The sequence below is a fragment of the Neopsephotus bourkii genome, unplaced genomic scaffold (assembly GCF_033783945.1).
Source record: "Neopsephotus bourkii isolate Nb327-2 ecotype Australia unplaced genomic scaffold, CSIRO-AGI_Nbou_v1 NB_673, whole genome shotgun sequence".
In the NCBI taxonomy this organism is placed as follows: domain Eukaryota; kingdom Metazoa; phylum Chordata; class Aves; order Psittaciformes; family Psittacidae; genus Neopsephotus; species Neopsephotus bourkii.
Genome location: NW_026901172.1, coordinates 112,617 through 133,045, shown reverse-complemented (window position 1 = coordinate 133,045; position 20,429 = coordinate 112,617). Strand labels below are relative to the sequence as shown.

At 45.2% G+C, this 20,429-nt stretch overlaps 1 protein-coding gene and 1 long non-coding RNA gene across 2 annotated transcripts in view; both read left to right on the top strand.

Moving 5' to 3' along the window:
• PLPP3 (phospholipid phosphatase 3) overlaps nucleotides 1-838 on the top strand; it is a 44,091-nt gene extending 43,253 nt beyond the window's left edge. Inside the window, exon 6 of the mRNA XM_061353387.1 lies at nucleotides 654-838. Coding sequence (XP_061209371.1) covers nucleotides 654-779 — 126 coding nt within the window. The 3' untranslated portion in view covers nucleotides 780-838. The remainder of the gene's footprint in view (nucleotides 1-653) is intronic.
• Nucleotides 839-14,825: 13,987 nt separating this feature from the next.
• On the top strand, nucleotides 14,826-18,106 carry LOC133212211 (uncharacterized). Its single transcript, XR_009725420.1, has 3 exons — nucleotides 14,826-16,145; nucleotides 16,895-16,982; nucleotides 17,884-18,106. It is a non-coding gene; the product is annotated as an uncharacterized LOC133212211 (long non-coding RNA).
• The last annotated feature ends 2,323 nt before the right edge of the window (nucleotides 18,107-20,429 follow it).

The window sequence follows — 20,429 nt, the reverse complement described above, 5'->3', positions numbered from 1 at the left end:
AATTGCCAAACACTGACTTTTTCACATCCGGGTGAGGGGTTACATCATGGGATATTTAGGAAAAACTAGTCAGGAATAGTTCCTCTTCTCCTTAGGTTTTAGTCTCAGGATGAGACCCTGGCTCTATACCAATACTTTGGTGGGGCACAAGGAGAGCATCACTCACCATTGACTCACTGCTGATAACTTTTCACACAGCTTTGATTTGAAAGCTTTTAATTGCCTACCTGATTTCTGGCTGAATGAATTGTTTCATGACAGCTCCATCCCTACAGCCACTCACCAATGAGTCAGGCCAGCCCTTTGGAGACCTTTGTTATTTTATTGGAGTGTGGGGCCATGTATCTGTTTCCTGGCTTTTCAACCCATTCAGCCAGAGGTTTGGGCATTTCACTTGGTGATTACACAATGAGAAATGAAATTGTGCTGTAATGGTTTTAGGCTGTGTTTTGTGAGGTCTGAGTCTTCTTCCTTATTATGGTGGTAGCAGGCACTGGGATTTCACTGCTGTCAGTGTTATCGACAGGCGTTCAATAGCATAAGTAGTGCTGGTTTTGCAGCTTAAAGATGTGAATATCTTCTGTAAACCAAATTTATGAAGAAAGTATCCCCCCAATGTGACTAGATTTTGCCTTTTCCTTTTATCCCTATAGGTCTTTTACGTCTCAGATCTCTTCAAGCCCAAGATAAAGACTTGCCTGCCTCCACCACCCATCCGGAAGGAGATCCTTTCACCTGTGGACATCATTGAACGGAATAACCATCACAACATGGTGTAGACCTTTGAGAAATTGGATGGGTGTTGTATTTTATTTTGATTTTTTCTTTTTTTTTTTTTTTTTTTCAAAAAAAAAATGACTGCTGACAGCAACTACCTGCTGCTCTCAAATCTCATCAGACAGTAGAATGTAGGGAGAGACTTTCTTGCCCGACCAGTAAAGTCTTACTCTGTGGTCTTCACAACTTGCGACATTTGGATTGAAAGGGGTTGGTGGTCAACTAAGTCAGAGCGACAATGGGAAAGGAATAAAAACACACAAACCACAAAAGCTGAACAAAGAGAGGTGCCGGAGTTCTGGATGTGCAATTGGTTTGAGTGTTCATGTTGTAGTGAACGCCAAATTGTTCATAGCCTAATGAACGCTAAGGGATTTTTGGAAAGCTGGCCATCTTAGGGGTATTTTTTTACTATGAAGACTTTCAATGCCTGCGAGGGGAAAAAAACAACTCACAAGTAAATTGTGTAGCACTACATGCGAGAAACAGCACTGAGTAAAGATCTGGGATTGGTTTGTAAGAGTTGCTTTTTTTTTCTCTTCTTGTGATACTAGTGTATTTTTCTCTATTCCATACTGTGACTTAGTTTAGAAGAAGCTTGCCCAGTCCAAGATCTCCGAAAGGTCTCTGTTCACACTACATTTAACGAGCAGTCCTGAGACATGCAGTGAGACTGAATAACTCTGTGTAGAGAAGCCACACTTCTTCCTCTTATTCACTCATGAGGGTTCATCCTGCCTGAGCCCACGGGCCTGTGCAGCACCCACAAATGGCCCTTCATGAAAAGAGCATCCCCAGTCATCCCTCCCTTAAATCCCAGCAGATTTTGTGTGCCCACACAAGCTGGCAAGTGGGTAGCGGCGGCTCTGCTGAAGACGCATTCGCACTACACCCTCGGGGCTGAGTCCTGGGGTCACTTTGATTCTGCAGTTTCGGGACGGGCTGCTGGGCGGCACGTCCCAGCCTGGGTGTCAGTTGGTTTGTGCATCCCTCCTTCCTCTTCCTCCTCCTTCCTTGAGCACCCCGGCATGCGCCATGGCAGGTACCAGGTCCTGTGCTGCGCTCGGTGACACCGGTGGTGAATCAGTCGTGCCTGTATGGAGTGCGATTCCTTTGTCTTTTCCCCAATTCTGAAGTTTATTTTTCTTGCCCAGAAGCCACAGGTTCTTGGTTTGCAGCCCTTTCACAAAGTGTGTTTGCAAAGGGATCCCGCAAAGCATGCAGAACGGCCATTTGCACATCCTTCTCACAGAATCCGTCCTATCATTTCAACTATAGCAAGCTATGATTTTTTTTATATATAAATATTATATAAATAATGTATAAAACCTTAAAAATTAACTATGTAAAATATTATTTCTGAAACAATTTTAGATATATCCACTATGACTATAAACTGTGTCCTGACCTGTGTTATTTACATTTTGCTGCTTAAAAAAGCATTTGAATTAATTTTTTTATAGTCGACTAAAATATTGTAGTTCTGTGGTAGTAATATTTTAATGAAAATAACTACAATTAGAGACATTTGTATAAAAAAATTCATATTAAATTGTCTGTATTTTTGTAATGTTCCATTTTGTAAAGAGAAGAATATTCAAAGACTTTTGTAGAATACAAAATTGAAGTTTGTATCTGCGAAATTATTGCTGTATAAATGTGCTTTTTAAATAAAAGCTCATAACACAACTAAACATCCCAGTGGGAGTTGTGTTCTGCCTTTGGGTTGACCTTCCCCAGCTAAAGGAATTAGGGCCGTTCCCTGGTGGGATGGTTGGGGTCGACCCTTTGGGATTTGATGATGCATGACAGGCTGAGAGAGCTGGGCTAGTTCAGCCTGGAGAAGAGAAGCCTCCTAAAGGGCAGACCTTAGAGCAACTCCAGTGCCTAAAGGGACTCCAGGAAACCTGGAGAGGGGCTTGGGACAAGGGCCTGTAGGGACAGGACAAGGGGAATGGCTTGAACCTGTCAGAGGGGAGACTGAGATGAGCTCTTAGGCAGAATCTCTTCCCTGTGAAGGTGCTGAGGTGCTGGCACAGGGTGCCCAGAGAAGCTGTGGCTGCCCCATCCCTGGCAGTGTTCAAGGCCAGGTTGGACACAGGGGCTTGGAGCAAGCTGCTCTAGTGGAAGGTGTCCCTGCCTATGGCAGGGGTTGAGACTGGATGAGCTTTAAGGTCCCTTCCAACCCAAACCAGTCTGGGATTCTATGAGGACATCTGGGTAAAATACCCAATGCCACTTTTGATGGTCATACAGAGAGATCCCACCCCCTCTCTACTGGAGAGGATGTGATGGGAACACTTGTGGCTTTGCATTGGACTGCTCTTGGCTATGCCCAGTCTTTGAGCAAATCCCTTTTTATTGAGGGCATCCCTTTTTCATTAGCAATATTATAAGCTTTCAAGAAATATTACTGAAATAAAACAGAATCTGTTGAGCCACAGCCCAGCTGCCGGGTGTCCTGGACAGCCCTTGCCTAACCGAACTTACAACTATGCTCTGCACAAACACTTCTTCCATGAAAACCAGGCACTTTGCAGCTGAACAGCAAACTTGCAGCTCGCTGGTTTGCAAAGATGTGGGTGGAAGGGGGGAAAGAGGGGAAATAAAAGAAGCCCACAACAACATGTGCTGAGATCCACACATGTGCACCGCACACAGTTAGGAGGCAGCCTGGATTTTTTAAGCCCTTTCTTTCTTCCTCCTACAGACGAAAAGCAGCTTCTCGGCGGTGACACATGGTCAGAGCTGCGTTTCGGCCACTCCTTGGATGGATGAACCACATCGGCGAGATAAGGTGGCACAGAAGTAATTTGCAAGAATGCATGACAGGAAGCGAATACCACATCAAACTGCAAATAAATAGCAGGTGGAAATGAAGGAAGCAGAACTCAGCTCGCACTTGCTATTATTATCCTAATTACTAGCAATGTTTTATTACACGTGGAAGAACTTTGTAGACCTGAACCTGTCCTAAATGCAAAGGGATTTTTCATAGGGCTGCATGTGATTTGGAAGCGTTTAGGAGTTGAGTGTGTTATAGAGGTGAGGCTTTAGCTTCAGGGCAATGGCTGTAGGGGCAGACTCTTAATTCCCTGTTTAATCCGGAGAAGAGAAGGCCTCGGGGGGACCTTATCACTGCTTGAAAAGGGATGGAGCCAGGAGGTGGCTGGTCTCTGCTCTGGAACAAGTAATGGGACAAAAGGGAACAACCTCAGATTGCACCAGGGGAAGTTTATATTGGATATTAGGAACAATTCCTTCCCCAGAGGGTGCTCAGGCATTGGAACAGGCTGCCCAGGGCAGTGCTGGAGTCACCATCCTTGGAAGTGTTCACAAACCGTGTAGATGAGGCCATCAGTGCCGTGGGTTAGTGGTAGTCTTGGCAGTGCTGGGGGAATGTTTGGACTGGATGAGCTTAAAGGGCTTATCCAACCAAGCTGATTCCATAATTCTGTTCTATGATTCTATGATTATCTTCAAAATATGCTGTCCAGGTTTATGGTGGGAGGAGGAAACGCTCCTGAAGGGAGGAACCTCATGGACCCTTCACGTGCGAGGCTGGCTCTGATGCAGCAAGTGCTGGGTTGAGAAAAACACTTGCTTGCACCTTAACCCCCAGCTACTTGGAAGAAAACAGGAATACAGATGTCTGGGTGAAAGAGGAGGGCTTAGAGAAGTGTCAGAGGGGAAATGGTACAGGAGGCAATAAGAGCCAGGGCACAGCCAGTGGCTGCGGGGATGGCAGAGATCATGGGACCTCACTCAGGATGTGTGGGTCAGGTTGGGGAGAGGGAGAAAAGGCCATGGATAAATCTGTAGAAGATAAATCTAAAGAAGCAGTACAGTGTAGGGCTGTGTATCACCAGTGCCAAGTCCTATTTCTGGCTGAGCAATGGCGTTTCCTCCTTTGCTTCCCGTCCGCCATCCCGGTGCTCTCCGGTCTCATCTGCACGCTCATGCTGGGAGGGTAAGGATAGCTTTGCACGGCAGCCTGTGCCCAGGGGGGTGCAGCTTTTCCAGGGCTCACCCCTGGTGACTGCTTGGGAAATAAAGGGGAATGATTATTTCTCGAGGCATGGATGGAAGAAGGCAAAACACAGTGGCATGGTCCATTTCTGTATTAGCCAGGCACAGAGTACATGTTTTGGTGCTACAGGAAGAATGAGCACTGATATTAAATGATCCTTTCAATGAATCTTCATAGAGAAGTGAAAGCCAAAGCAGTGGAGGCCCACAAGCTGTGAGGATGGTGACAGAGTGTATCTATTGCCATCACTTCCTGCGAGGCAGGAAGGAAGTGAAAGAGAAATGGGTGAAATGGAAAAGAAACCAAACCCAAACCCAAACCCATATGAGCACTAGGATAGCAAGCAACCACTTCTGTAGGTGGTGCCTGAGCATTGTCTGTGTATGCAGCTGAAGCTTGCACCTTGCACGGCTGTGATGTTTGGTTCTTCACACAAACATACATCAACAGGGATGCTGAAGGGCCGGGAGACTTTGGGGCTGGAGGTTTACATGCTGCTCTGCCCGCTGCAGCTATCCCAGCGAAGGAGATGGATGAACAAACACAGATGCAAACAAAGCGTGTTGCTGGTTGCTGGATGCTGGTTGCGGCCTTTAGTGCTGCAAACTCTGGGCTCTGCTCATGCGATGCTAATCGGAGGCTGTGGAGCACCCGTCTGCCTTTGATGCTCGGGCCTGGCTGGCAGATCCTTTCTGTACAAGGGGATGTTCTGGTCAAACCTGTCTTTTTTTGCACAGAGACAGGTTCAGCATGTTTTCACAGGCAGGGATTCGTGTGTGCACCTGACTGCCATGGGAGCAGGTCTTTTGTTCCAGGGTAAGAAAGGTTTACGCAAGCCCCAGGTTCGGCAGTGTTTCGGTGTACCTAAACAGCTTCACTCAGCAAGAATGCTTGGCAGCCTTCAGAGACTGAAGCTGTTGTACTTCTGCTCAATGGTTTTTGGATATGAAGGTCTCAGTCAAGGGAGGGGGAGGGAGGAGGTTTGTCGCGCAAGCAGAGACCTGTTTTTCTTATGCTCCAAGCCTGCCTTGTTTTTGGTGTCCAAAGTTTTCATCCAGCTGGCTGTAAAGATAGCTAACATTCAGTCCTGGAGCCAGAGGATATCTTGGGTTGAGGTCGTGCAGCATCAGAAGGCTGATGTCAAGGCCACGTCCATGGTTGGGGTGCAACACAGCCATCCGTGGAGCCATCACCCCATGTCAGCTGCATTCCTCCCCTTTCTCTTGACACACCCTCTGCCTTCATCAACCATTCTCCTCCCAAAAGGCAAGTGATTCCTACCTTGTGTTTACTTCTAGAGACCAGATCAGAGGTTCAGGTTTTATGAATGAAGTGAATCACTTGCCTCCTGGCTTCTGTAAACATGGTCCATATACCTGCCCACAGACACGAGCTGCTGCCCGTCTCCTCCAGACTTTCCCACCCTTGTTCCCTGGGTGCCAAGTGATGGTCACAAGTTGGCACAACTCCAATGGCCAACTGCTTGTCTTACCAACCTCCATCGAGGTCAAACAGAAGCTGCCACCTTCACAGAAGGAAGCAGGAGGTAGAAAACAACCTCCTGTTGACTCAGCGGACGGGGGGAGGAGGGGGGTGTGAATGAACACACAAACAAACCCCAAACCCCAACAACTTTCAATTATCACCTTTGCACGCCACCCCCACTGGCACCAGTCGTCGCGGGAGTGCCTGCGTTAGCTTGTCTTGAGTTATGATTTCCTCGGGGCACAGACTACACCTATGTATGTGTTTGGGTAGTAGCGATCAGACTGGTTGTGATGAGTCCCCGCCCCATCCTATCTGTAGCTAGAAGGGAGCGAAGTCACCGGGAAGCTCTCCTGGTTTCCTTAGAAAGTCTCGTTCTGCCAGTTCCTGCCTTGCTCTAGAGCCGCCGACTGCTACCGCGGCTGTAGCTCGCAGGCAACGCTGCTTTTAATATATAGTGGCACAGCCTTGCGTAGCATTTACTTTTTGTCTTTAATCCAGAAAATAACCGTCTCGGGTCTTTGTTTTTTGCTGTTTTATCTCTCATCAGATGACTCTCCTGTGTTTTGGGACACGTGAAGTGTGAGGCTGCCAGCTTATTCACTGCTGGTGGCAAAGGCATCAGCACCTGCAGTGTTTGAAGGCATGAACTCTCCGGGGTTTGATCTCAGTTCACGCTCAGGGTTCATAACCAGCAGGAACAATGGGCTATTCTTTAAGAAAAACACCTTTTAGTGTTTCCACGTGTCAGCAGAAAGTTGAGGAAAAGAACCACTAAAACACCAAAATATGTGTGTACACACACATATACAGATGGGAGAAACGGGAGCTGAGGGGAATTCAGCCTGCTCCAGAAGTCTTTGAAGTGATTCAAATTATAGCAAAGCTTGAAATAATGGGACTTCTTTTGGGACTTCTTTTTCCCATCTGAAAAATGACCAAAATGAAACAAAGCCATCACTTAGTTTGTACAGAAACTGGTGTGAAAACTTGGCTTTCCAGCCATGCTTTGACATCTCCATTTCCAGGTGTGTGGTGTGAGTGCATGTTAGCTAAGGTCAGCCTGAGATATAAATTAACTAAAGGAGCGTTTAATTCATGTGAGGCTGTTTTTTCCCCTGGAGAAACATGAGGAATGGAACAGGAAGAACTGTGCTGGTTTCATAAGGAACTCAGAAATAAAATATAGAAAATATAATAAAATCTAAAATAAAAGAAACCCTTTTTTTATCCAAAGGAGGAAGGGAGCCAGATCTCCCATGAGCACCATCGTTTCAAAAGGACCTGTCTGCTGCACAAGTGCATAATTTGCTTATTCTCAAAGAAATTTTAGTGCTGTTGAAGGCAAATTAGTACCATAGCTCCAGCCTCACAGAGCTTGTCTGAACAAGAGAAGTTAATGTTTAATATGAAGTAAAATTTTAATCCATTCCATTAAACTGTGTAGATATTCTTAATTCAGTTTTAAGCAGGATTAGTCCTGTTCACCTCAAGTCAAGTAAGCACAAGTATAACTCCAACTGATATAAGCCCTGCTCAAATTAAAGGAAAAATAGCTACCAAGGCTTAGATGAAGGGGAAAGACCACTGAAGCTTTTTGTTCTTTCCATGGGAAAACAATAAAAACTAGAAGTCCATGAAACTTCTGCTTGTAAATAATGAGATGATTGCAGCTGAAAATGTACTACTTAATTCGGGAGAGGTGGTTCTTTTTGGCGGAGCCAGCTCAAGCATCCCCTTGAATGGATGTGGTGTGGGACAGGGCTGGTTAGACATGGCACGTTCAACTCCCCCATTTCTAAGAGTCACCAACACTGCCCATAAACAAATGAATCAATGCCAAGTCCAGCGGGGTGTAGGATGCTTCATCCCTCACTCAGAAACAAGCCAACAGCTTTTACATGTAGCCTTATAGCCTATGGCTAAGATATTACAAGTCCTTTAGAAAGACATCCAGGCTTGATTTAAAGGTGCCAAATTATATTGGACTTACCACATCCCTTGGCCCGCTATCCCATTGGCTCATTGGTCTCACTGTTAAAAATATCTTGTTAATGCTTCTCTTGTTTTTCATTACTAACTGCTTCTGTGTTCCCATGCCCCATATCCCTTTACTTTTATTTATCAAAAAAAGCTTTTTCTTATTAAATCGATGCCATTTTCCCATAGCTGTAGCCCCTGGTTAACTTTCCATGGGGTTTCCTCATAAATAATGCTTCTAAGTTTAAAGCTGGCTCAGTTTTTGCTCAGGCTTTTGCTTCCCTTACAAGAACATAAGAAAAGCTCCAAGTTAACACAAAATCAGTGGGGAAGGGACTAGCTGGGGACCGATTTTGCTTTGTACAAGCAATTAGATAGGAGCACCTTCTGCTTGTAGGTCAGATTTAATCTGATGCTCTCCAAGAGGAGAGATTCCTTATCAGGCCTTAACCCCTCCACCTTCCAGGCCCCAGGAGAATAGCAGCTTGATAGCATTCGCCCTCTGTCATGCCTTCTTCAGTCAGGCATCTTATCTGCTAGACCTCAGGGTACTTCTGAAAAACAGATAACCCTCTCTCAAGGGGTTGTCTGTAGCTGCAGAAGAGGCCTCTTTTCAAAATGAACGTTAATGACTTCCGTAACAATGTGTGAGATGCATTTCTTCAAGCAAAGTTGATGGGTAGGCAGCATTTCCAAGCTTGGGGGTGACAGGTAAGTCACTTGATGCTTAGTATAAATCAGGTATGATGCTGTTAGGCCTCTGAACTGGGCCACCATGGGCTAGAGAACATACTGCAAAAGTCTTAGAGGTTTGGAAAGAACTCATCATGGATTGACGTGTACCTTAAAATTCGCAGATCACAACTACCTATAATCATTCCAGCTTTCCAAGGGAGCTGCAAAGGAACTAGAAGTTACCTCTATGTTAAATTCTTGCACTGCTGCTGACATACCAGTAGAGCCAGAGCAAAGCCAAATGCAGATTTGACCCTGCTGAAGGCAGGCAGCAGTTGATAACGAATAACTGCAGGGACACTAGCGAACGTGAGCTGAACAAAAGGCTGCAGAAGACTTTCCACCCACCGTATGCTAATAGGTAAGAGAAGGGATGCTCTGCAGAGGCTTACATCTTCAGTCCTATTTATTAAGGACAGAATATTCAAATAACTGTGTGCCTGCTCCTTGTCTGAACTGGCACTGAAAACAGGAAGGCAACTGCCTTTCTAAGCTCCTGCAGGAAGATTTGAATAAAGGCAAGCTTAACGGAGGCATTAAGCCGTGCATGTCTTATCTTGCAATGAAGGGAGCTGTTCCCCACGGAAGTGGGCCAAGCTGGGCACTGAGCAGGTGGATTAACTGTTCAGAGGAAAGAGCATGGAAAGTAGCTTTCTTGCAGAGCAGGTCTCCATACAAATTAAGTACAAGGCAGCATGGATTAGTGCTTAAGCTAATGAACCACCCGTCAGACCTCTCTGGGAGAAGATATTAGCACATAGCGGTACAGCCTTCGACAGGCTGGCACCTCTGCAAGGAGCCAGAGGGGTGGGGAGAGAACAGGCTGCCTGTAGCCAACCTCCCAAAATGCACATTGTGCTTTAATGGGAACCTAACAAAAACATTTCCAGCACTGGACCTGTAATGAGCTTTCAGTTTGCCCCAGGATGTTTTCTCCCAATTTGGTTATATTTATGAGCAGCTAGTTTTGCTTAAGTACAGAAGGGGGGAAAAACTGCTTGGATTGAGCTCCACTTGACCCTGCACTCACTGCTGCAATGGGGAAGGGTGTGGTTCACAACCATACATCAGCTGCTGTGCTTTATGTTTAGTTATGCAGGAAAATACATACATTTTTGCAGATAAAAAGCCAGGCAATCAAGGGGTTTATGAAACAGAAGGTAGCTTAAGAACACATAGAGACAAACTAGTTGTACGATGCCAACATGTACAGGAGTGGGGTGAGGCTGGGGCATGGAAATGGGTTTGGTTCTGAAGCAGTACATACATACACTCTTCTCTGCCTATGGAAAAACCTTTCGTGGCTGGGTTTAGGTACTCCAGGAATTTTGGGTGGCTGTCAAGAGTGTATCCTCAAGGGTACAGAGAAGAGAAGTGTATCCTTAAGGGACATTAGTATGGTATTTCCCATTATCTACACTAACAGCCAAGGTAGGTAACCTTATGCAAAGGAAGCCAATTTGCTGGTATTTCTAGTTATCAAAAGTGTTTGGGGTTTCTCCTAGCCATTCCTCGCTTTCTTAAGGCAGCTTTGAGTTTGGGGTTTCCCTTGAGAAATTCCAATATTTTACTGTGTATTTTCCTTTTGAATTGAGACAGAAAATCAAAATATTAACTTCTTATTTTATTTTTTCCCCCTCTGGAATGGGAAATTCCAAACAAGCCCCATAAGGAAATGTTAAACATTTTTGTGCAAATCTATTTGCCCATTGAGAGTGCAGCCCTACATAGTTGTAGGCACTAAGCACAGAAGAAGTGTCCTTGACTCCATCACTTATAATGTCAGAGCATTCAAGGAGCATATTTTTATTTTCTTTAGTACTTCAAGACATAGTGCAAACAGCAAAAGGAGATTTATTCTTCTTAAGCAAGCATAGTAAGCATAGGCTTGCTCTTGGTCTGCCCACCAGCTTGGGTAGGAGAAGTACAGTGAGCTAAGCTTGTGTTCACCGAGGCAGCATCTGTGTGAGTGTATTGGCTTCCCAACCGGTGAGATATTGCCTGGAGCCTTGCTCCTGAGCTCAGAAAAACTGGTCCTCTTGGCATAGCTGCCAGGTTTCTTACCAGAGCTTACTTGTCTCCTTCCTTGCCCCAAGCTGTGCAGACACCCTGAGCTAATCTCTCCTAATGGTTTAGAGGATGCTAGAAGTGATGCAGCCATCCCTGTGTTAAAACCTCGGAGGAAGGTGATATTTGTTGTAACAACCCATATCCTGTTTCTAAAGCAATGCAGAGAGGTGAAGTGGGAGTTAATACGCCAACAATAATGAAGTATGGGGATTAAAATGATTCCAGTGATGCAAGTCACCCAGCTCTGGTTTCCAATGCAGTTTGCTCTGTGGCACCTGCCAAGTACCTAAAGGTCTGGGAATCTCAGTGCTGCTCTGTGAGGTTATGTAGATGCTCTGATCCTGCAGATTTTAGTAGGAGCTGGTGCTAACTGCGAGCACAGGGTCTAAATAACCTTTTATGCAAGGGCCCCATGTCCTGAGCATGAGACCTGCACGCTCCCATGCTCTGATACCAAGACACTGTGCTTGCCATAAATAGCGTAAGTCATATAATGCTTAATCTGCATAAGTCCATCATAATTAGATAAAAGTCAAGTGAAACATCCTTTGCCTTCTGTAAATAACTAAGGCCAGAGTCAAAATAAGCGCCAGCAGACAGAGCATGCTCTTACAGCAACAAGATTTCCAGGAATGATGCTTTCCTTACCAAAAAACCTCTGTTCAAATGCGCTCCGCATTTGAGCAAACAGGGGCTAAGTTAAAGTGAGAACTAACTGCTGGGGCTCAGCAGCACATGTTTCACATTAAGGAGCTGTTTGAGGGGCCTATGTGGCTTAGTGGATAAATCATCAGGTTTGTCCCCTTGCAGCTCACAAGTCCCGAATAGCCTGTGGTCCTAAAGGAGAGAAAACTCAGCCTAAGCTCAATAGTTTCCACCACAGAGGTTGTGGTCTGGTGTGACACATAAGCCCCAGCCCCACCTGACATGGGACCTTGGGAGCAGTCACAGGATGCAACAGTCCCAGTCCTACCATGCACATGGGTCCCCTTCTTTAGCCACAGCCTTGCGAGCAAGTACTGTCTATTGCTGAAACATGGGAAAAACAACAAAAACAGTGATGAAACACAAGCCTGAGGATCTAGCACACAAATAGCAAAGGAAGGAGAGATAAATACTACGATAGTCTTGAAATATCCATGGAGGAAACCAGCCAGGAGCCAGTTTGGCTACAGGGGGATGGGCTGGAAGCTAATGATAGATGATCCTGATATTACCAAGTGGATAAGTGGATTTCTAGCCACTGTTTTCATGAAAAGAAGCTGGATGTCACATCCTAGAGATCAGGTTCATTTTCTTGGGGGGAAAAGAACAGCTAAAAGCCTTTGAGGTCCTATTCAAGCAATCATGATTATAAGGAGCTGCAAAGAAGCTGGGCCTGATGTATGAGATGCCAAAGACTTGAACGTGGTAAACAAGGATAGGGGAGTATTTGTTTTGACAGCACACCCTGTACACAGGAAACATCAAGCAATAAGAGGGACGACTGTGCACAGGAGTTCCCAGTCCTATATTTAAGAGCATATCAAACTAAGGGAGGACCCTGCAAATTATAGACATCTGCAAATAACCCCAGACCTTTTGTCTCAGCTGTGGGAAGATCCTGAGGACACTGATAACAGAGCCTGCATTGCACAGCGCTGGGAAACAGGGGACCTGGTGGTGTGTCCACTCTGTACAGGATCTTGGCTCTAACTCTGGCTACAGGCTGCAGGGGAAGGTGGAGAAAGCCCAGGAGAGGATAATTATGGAATAACCTGTTGATGGAGGAAGTGGCTTCCCAACCTCTCTTTATTTAGGGCTTGAGTTCTACCCAAAAGCACGAAGATTTATAGCCCTCCCTATGGTTGTGTTGTTTTGCCCTTCTGGCCAGATTAGTTTAATAAATGAGAGGTAGGAAAAAACTGCTGCAAAGCAAAGCCCCTACAGCCATGCTATGTCACATCATTAAATAAGGGGACTTTTTACTTAAGAGGAGTTGTTTGACCCATAATTACAGCTAAACTCCCATTTGGAAAATGGCTTTCAGGCTATAGGGGCTTCTCCTGTAATTTTAACAGGATGCAGCATTCGAATCCTCGCCCTCTATTTTCAAAGGCAGCATAAAGTGATCATATACTATTAAATAACAGCTGTTCTTCAGGCTGGAAGGGGCTCCTCATTGCTGTGTGATTCTACTATACACAAAGGCTCTTTCTGAAATTAAATACCCTCTGTATATGTCAAATAGTATTTGGTTCTCATTCCTGAGGCCTGCACACAATTTGATGTAGCAAAACACGGGCTGAAAACTAACCTCACTTGTGTGCCAGAATGAGTATTGACTGGGAATTTCCAAATCCCAGCATCACTGGGGCAGCTGGAGCTCAGATTATCAAAGGCAAAGATATCGCCATGTCCTGAAACACAGGTTAACCATGTTGGCAATATTTACTGTCCCCCAAGACCAGATTGGGTATACTGAGAATGTGATGGCGTGTTTCAACATGTTGCCTCATTGCCATTTCAATCTAAAGCAATTATGAATCTATAAACCAGCTCCGAGGTCACCAGGCAGCTTCTTTGGTGATAATAATAATTACATTCCTTGCATTTACACTGCATTTTTCATCTGTAGATCACAGGAGACTTCATCAAAGCAGGCAGTAATCGCCACTTCCCATTATTACCAGCAGAGAAAATGAGGCGCAGGAAAGGTAAACCTTTTTGTCCCAAAGTAGGGGTCAGCTGAGGGGGGTGGCAGGAATTAGGAACCCCATGGGACCTTATTCAAAGGAGGAGGCATAGCTACCTATCTACGCTTCTAAATGGATTAGCATGAGGTTGCCCAAAACTTAATAGAGAGGAGACAGCTGGGAAGTTTTAGGTGAACTACTCCTACTTTATTTATCTTCTATTCTTCAAAAAGAAGCATTTCATGGAAACAAACTTTTTCTAACAAAGCTCTCGTGAAGAAAGGTTTCTTGACATCATAAGACACTTTGTGGTATGAAAGTGAGTGCATTTCGAAACAAAGGCCCTTCGACGGAGATGTGGGAACCCCAGACGTGTATCAGAGTTCATGGCCAAATCTCTCCATCCCTGATGGTCATGGTGCAGCTGGTCCAGGCTGCTCACAAACACATGGCTCATCCAGCCATCTTGCATGCCAGAAGACTCCCACTTTAACTACTTCTCCAAAAAGGGTTTAAAATACTTACATCCCCCAATGTCTGGATTGTGACCAGTTGTGGGACAAGACACGAGCTGTCTTCCTATCTTTAGCAGCTTTGAAAGGTGTTGGTCTCACATCCACTTCCTGGCAATCAGGGCTGAGTTTTGATGCTTCAGCAATTTTATCTGCCTGTCCTCATGTGGGAAGTTTCCTGCCCATATTTAAACCTTGCATGGAGTCTTTTCACTGTCAGTGCCTCTAGCAAGAGACTTGCAAAACAAAAAGAGAGTTCAAGAGAGCAGAACCAAAAAAGAAGAGTCTCTAAAAATGTCCCCCTCTTTATATTCTTAAGGCAGACATTTATATTGCATTATCCGGTTGTACGCTTTCATTGCACATCACTTTTAATCAGATTCCCGTTTCATTCCAAAATTGAGGTCTGGGGAAAATATAAATTCATTTTTGAATCAGAAATGTTGCCTTCTTGGAAATCAAACCACCAAACAAACACAGCAAACAAAAAAAAGCAGCAAAAAAAGCCTCCTCTTGGTTCTTTCTGAGCAGTTTTCAATACTTGGAGTTGTTCATGTCATTCGTGTTTTGCAGTCAGCAGTGCTTTGGGCTTTTGCCTGTAGTTGTGGAAAGTTTGAGCAAAAATATCCCAGTGGGAGTTATTTCAGTTTTTGGTACACATTTTGGTGTCAGCAAGGAACTGAGGTCTTCGAGATGTTGTTTCTCACCATTTTGCAAGTCTACACTTCATTTAATAGCTGTCTGAATCGACTCCATGAAAGCTTTTATTGCTGTTATTGTCCTGTCCTCCTTCACTAGCACAGGCTATTCCTTTCTGAGTTTGCAAACGGGACAAAAGGAAGACTGGCTCCCAGGTTCTTTTAAATCCAAAGGTGCACTTTGCAACTCTAATTACTTTAGGTTGGTTTCTATTCATTCCATTTTGCATTCGAGGAGGGGCAGGCTCACAACAAAAGCCACGTTATCAGCTCTGCTGATCTCTGTGCTTTGCACCGGGTTGGTTTTCTTTTTCCCCCTCAAAACAGCTGGGCTACTGCAAGGCAAACGGTTGCAGACTGCAAACTCCTGAACTGGAGGCTAAAATCCCTCGTGTCCTGCAGAAGCAACAGAGCATTTTATTGCGAGGCGTAACAGTGATTATTTGGGGGCCAGGGCTGTGCTTGCTGGCAGCTCCCAGGACAGATTTGTGTCTCCACTGAGTTTTGTGCAAGACTGGCCAAGTTTCGTGTCCCCAGCGAACCTGAAATGTGTGTTGTTTTCTGTTTTACACAGCTCCCAAGGGCAGGGAGAGGAATTAAACCCATCCAGAGTGAGGCCCTTTTGCTCTCAGTGAAGGAGGATCTGGCATGGAGGTGCTAATGTGCCTAATAAAGCCATCACGGTGGGAAAGTGTCAGGAGTCTCTTTTCCAATGGAGCCCATATAGATACCAGTCCTCCACAACTGTTTTGGGCTATAAAAACTATCAAAGAAAAGGATCTTTGCATTGAATTCACTTCCCAAATGGATATCCTCCATGGTTGACCTCCGTGGCGCCTCAGGAGCTGGGCTTGGAGCATCAGTGGCTGCTCAGAGAGACAGTGCCTGAGCGGAAGGATGGCACACTGTCATGCAAAGCAACCACCACTTTAGAATGTGATATGGAGACAGAAAATGGAAGAAGAGATGGTTTTCCTTGGGAGATAGGACCAGGAGATCTCGGTTTCTGGCCTGGCAGGTGATTACCAACCCCAGAAGATTCTGCAAAACGAAGCGCCCTCAATAGCCGCCTGCCATCGAGTGGCACCACAAACCCTCCTTCTCTTCCAAGGAGATAAAACCAGTCTGCAGACACCGTACGTTTAATCTGATTTAGATACAGCTGGTGTGCTGGGAGCTGAAGGTAATTTATTTCTCTTGGCTGACGATCCGCTCCCTTCCAGGGCTGCGTTTTCCAAGTGCTCTCTGCTTGGCCGCAACGTTTGTACCTCTGACAATTACTGTTATTTTAATACTAAGCTAAGAGCTAATGTATTAGGCTAATATATTAAGCTGGTAGGCTGTAGACTCTTTAGGCAGTCTTCTTTTGTGACACATGAAGGAGATTTTATAGATAAGGCTGCTCAAACCCAGTTCAACCCTAGTCTGGCATTTAACTGCGGCTTGCAGAATATAATGGCTGAATGCATTTAGCCCATGCCCACAATAACTCTCTTTGACTGCAAAAGAAGTTCCAATAAACATGTCGTTCAAATATGAATGTATTCCAGTAAAAATTAGTGAGCTGATGCTATGAATAACCTGCAGAGCAATAGTGTAGTTTCAATTGCCCTCCCATCAGACGGGACGAAGATGATTAACACCAGATCAGCCATGATATTTATATTGCTCGGATCGTGGTGTGTCATAAGCAAATGCAAAATTGCATGCTGTATTGTAACAGCAGGGATGGGAAGAGCCACGTAATGAGCTGGTTTTACAGTGAGAAACAAATGGGACTGTAACACAACCCTGGAAACAAGGGAATGCTTCCAAGCAGGGTGAGGAAAAAGGACAGCGGTGTGTGAAAGCCGTGCTGGGAATTATTCTTGGGTTAAATGAAGTATTTTATATAAACGCAAGTGTTGCATGAATGGTTTTTTTTTGCAGCAGCAGCTTCGTAAGATTCAGCATGCATTTGAATATACACCGTGAGCAACATATTCCCAGACCTGGCCAGCTTGGGAGAGCATTTCATAAGGTGAATGATTCCTGTTTGTTTCTACTAAAATCAACGACTACAAGTGTTTCTATTATTCTCTTTCTATCCCCCCCCCCCCCCATTTTATTAATAACAGGGTTCCCTCCTGTGAATCTGCCCCTCTAATGAGTCCCTCCCCCACCTGCGGCCCCTTTCCACCCAGTGCTCTTTTGTAAGATCTCTTGTCACCAGGGCTCTGCGAAGACTTAGGCGTATAATGGGAAACATGTGTCTTTCCCTGGCGCTTGCAATCTTACCCCGAGGAGCTCCAGCAAGGGCTGAAATGGGAGTGCTCTCTGTGGAGCCAGGGAGTTGATGGGGAAGAGCTCAGATGCAGCGACAGCAACTTGGGTGTTTCTTTGTTTGCTCTCAGAAATGCAGGCTCTCACACAAGCACCATAGCAGCAAACGGCGGTTTCTGCTGCAGAGGTGGGGGCACACTGGGAAATAGTGCTTGTGGCAAGCAGCCTGGAGCAAGGGGGAAATAAATGGGTTTTTAGATGATGGTAACCCCCAGACTGGAGCCTCAGCCTGCCAGTTTTGCACATTTTCATGAGCAAGAAGAGAAAAAGAGGAAGAAGCTGAGGGAGATGCAGAGAAGTTGGGGAATCACTGGGGCTTTTAGATTATTTTTCATGTCTCATCACCATCAAAAAGAAAAGCGTTTATCATAATACTGCATGCATGATATGTGATATAGAATATACATATATATAGGATAACAGGCCTCATTCCTCACTGTTATTCATTCTGAGTGTTTTAATCTGTGGGTTTCTAGACAAAGGAGATCCAGCACAGAAATCAGTGCACCGCACAAGGACGCCAGGCTCAGAGCACGGGTAAAGTTTACTCCAGCGATAAAACCTGCTCATCACCTTGGCCACCTCCTTATATTTTCTAGGGTACCTGGTAGCCAGAAATACAGTCCAGAACAACGAGGACCCAGACCCAATTGCCATGTCTAAAATCTGAACGTGACTTGGCCTCATCTGGGTTTGAACACTGAACTAACAAAGCGCACGGGATCTGGCCGGTGTCTGACAGCCAGAGCTTCTGGGTTTCCAACAGCCAACTCCATTCGGAGAGAAAAAAGAATAATAAAGCATCAGGCTAAGGCTGAGGCACGTTGTTGTTTCCTTGCGAGTTCACTTGCAAAGGTCACTGCTCCTCTCCCCCCACCCCACTGTCTCTCCCTCTCTGCAAGCCTTTTGTTTGTGCAAGGCTTCAGGAATTAAAACCTCATTTCAAGGGTTATAAGTAGACCACAGCAGCGATACATTGCACTGATTATCAGCAGCAGGCGAGCTTTCCCCCGTCAGCTCTTTAGCTGCAGTAGTGTGCAAGATCTATATGGCTTACACTGATTTTTCCTGCTTGTAAAAGTTTCTTTTCCAGCTAACAGGGACCCCATTGCATTAGCAGAAAAGTCTTACCATGATAAATTACATAGGATTATATTGTTACAGGGAATTGCCATCACCTCAGCAGTAATAGAAAGAAGAGTAAAAAAAGATGAATAGATGAAAACCCTGCAAGATAGCTGGGAGTGCAGCGAAAAGAGAAATGGCCCTGGTAGGGAAGCAGATAGATGTCTTCCTCAGGTGAAAAGATTCATTTATGGTGAGAGTGCACTGGGAAATCTTTGTCTGACAGAGCCAAGTTATAGGAAAGTAGTTGTCTGTATGGAAAAAGTGGGGGTTTAGGGGTTCCTAGGGGTTTAAGTTTTCAAAATCTGGAGTTCATTTGTTCGTGCAGTGATGGGAACAACATTTTCAGATGTGAACAGCAATTGGAAATGGCCTCATTTTGGGGTAGATAGATGGAGAAGCCTTAGAAGATGCTGGATTTCCCAGAAGCAGACGATACCTCTCCATGGAAAGCCAGGCATCTTATATCAAGACCCCTGAAAACTGACAGAGACCCAAATCACTCAGTGCCTTTGCAAACAGGCACATCATCGATTAAAGGCCTGGCAGGAATGTTATCTTTCCTGGCCTCTTGCATAACAGAAGCTAGATAATTAAATTGTATAATCTTTGCATCAAGCCTGTAATTCCCTGATTGCATTAGAGTACACCTTTGAGAAAAAGACATCTAAATGCCCTGAGAAGCATCCTGCCTCCCTGAGCAGTCTTCACAGTTGCCCATTAGAAAGGATTATGATTAGAAATGGTTTAACATTTCCACCTCCCATTCAGCCTGATGTTATCTGGGTTGAGATTCCAGCCCTGGCATCATTTCTGCTGGCTCAGTGAAAGACTGGTTTGCCATCAGCAGCCCTTTCCTTGCTGTGGGGACCACCCAGCTGTGATGGAGCCACCTCTTGCTCTTCTCCTTGGTTGAACTTCTGAGATGCTCACCCCAGCCAGGTTTTCAAGCATCATTTTTCACGCATGCTTCCCTAAACCCTCAATAATTCACCAGTATCCTCTCCAAAGTCCGGCCTCCACACCAAGCCTGAGCCAGGCACGTTCCCGGCAGTGCTACACACAGTAGCAACCCTCGCCTGCTCGTAACACCAGCCTCTGCCTCTCTTCTAGTCCTCTGTATCATTATGTTGATGTAATAAATATGCAGAGGAGCTCCAGGCACCGGCTGTTTCCTTTGTTTGAAATGTTCTACCACGTTCTCCCAACTGGATATTACGGTATGATTATATACACGCCAGAGAAATAGCTCCCGATGTCAGTGCTGCTTTTATACTGCACCTCTGTCCTTCCCTCTGTGCTTCCCATCCCACATTCACACGCTCCCATTACATGGCTAGCCTGTATTTTACTCCCTCAGTTCTTGCTGTAGCTCCTCTCAGTAAGGGAAGTCTTGATTATACGTTACAGCCAAATGACTTAAATCATAGAAAAAAACAAATGAACACGGAGCATTGCTTTGAGGTCAAAATGAAGTCAGAGCTCTCTGGTCAGGGGCATGTCCTTGTTGAGAGCTGGTGGGCACTTCTTTTTGCTTTGCCAAGCCTCTGTGTGCCCATAAGGACTTAGCCTCCATCTGGGAATCTCCAACCCCTCCAAGCCAGCCCAATGTGAACTGGGTGGAGAGCAAACTCCTGTGCATGGGCTGCAAACTTCATGCACTGGGAAAATTCCCGCCTATTTCCAGCAGTGGGAAAATGTATGAGTGGGGAAGTCGTATTTACTTAAGTCAAGGAAAACACTGTTTCCTTCTTCGGCAGGAAACTGAAGTTATTCTCAGAGCTTCAGCAAAAGAACAAGATATTAAATAAAGCGCTGGCAGCCTAAACTTGTTTTATTCCTGTGGTTTTACAATCTCTGAGTCAAAATAAACACATTTTCAATCTCAGGAGAATTATTAGGGTATTGGGGGGGGGAGGGGGGAGGTTATTTACAGGCTCCAGTGGAATTGTTCAATGAATCATATGAACTGAAACAAGGGATTCAAGGCAAGAAAATTCATACTTATGCAACTGTCTGA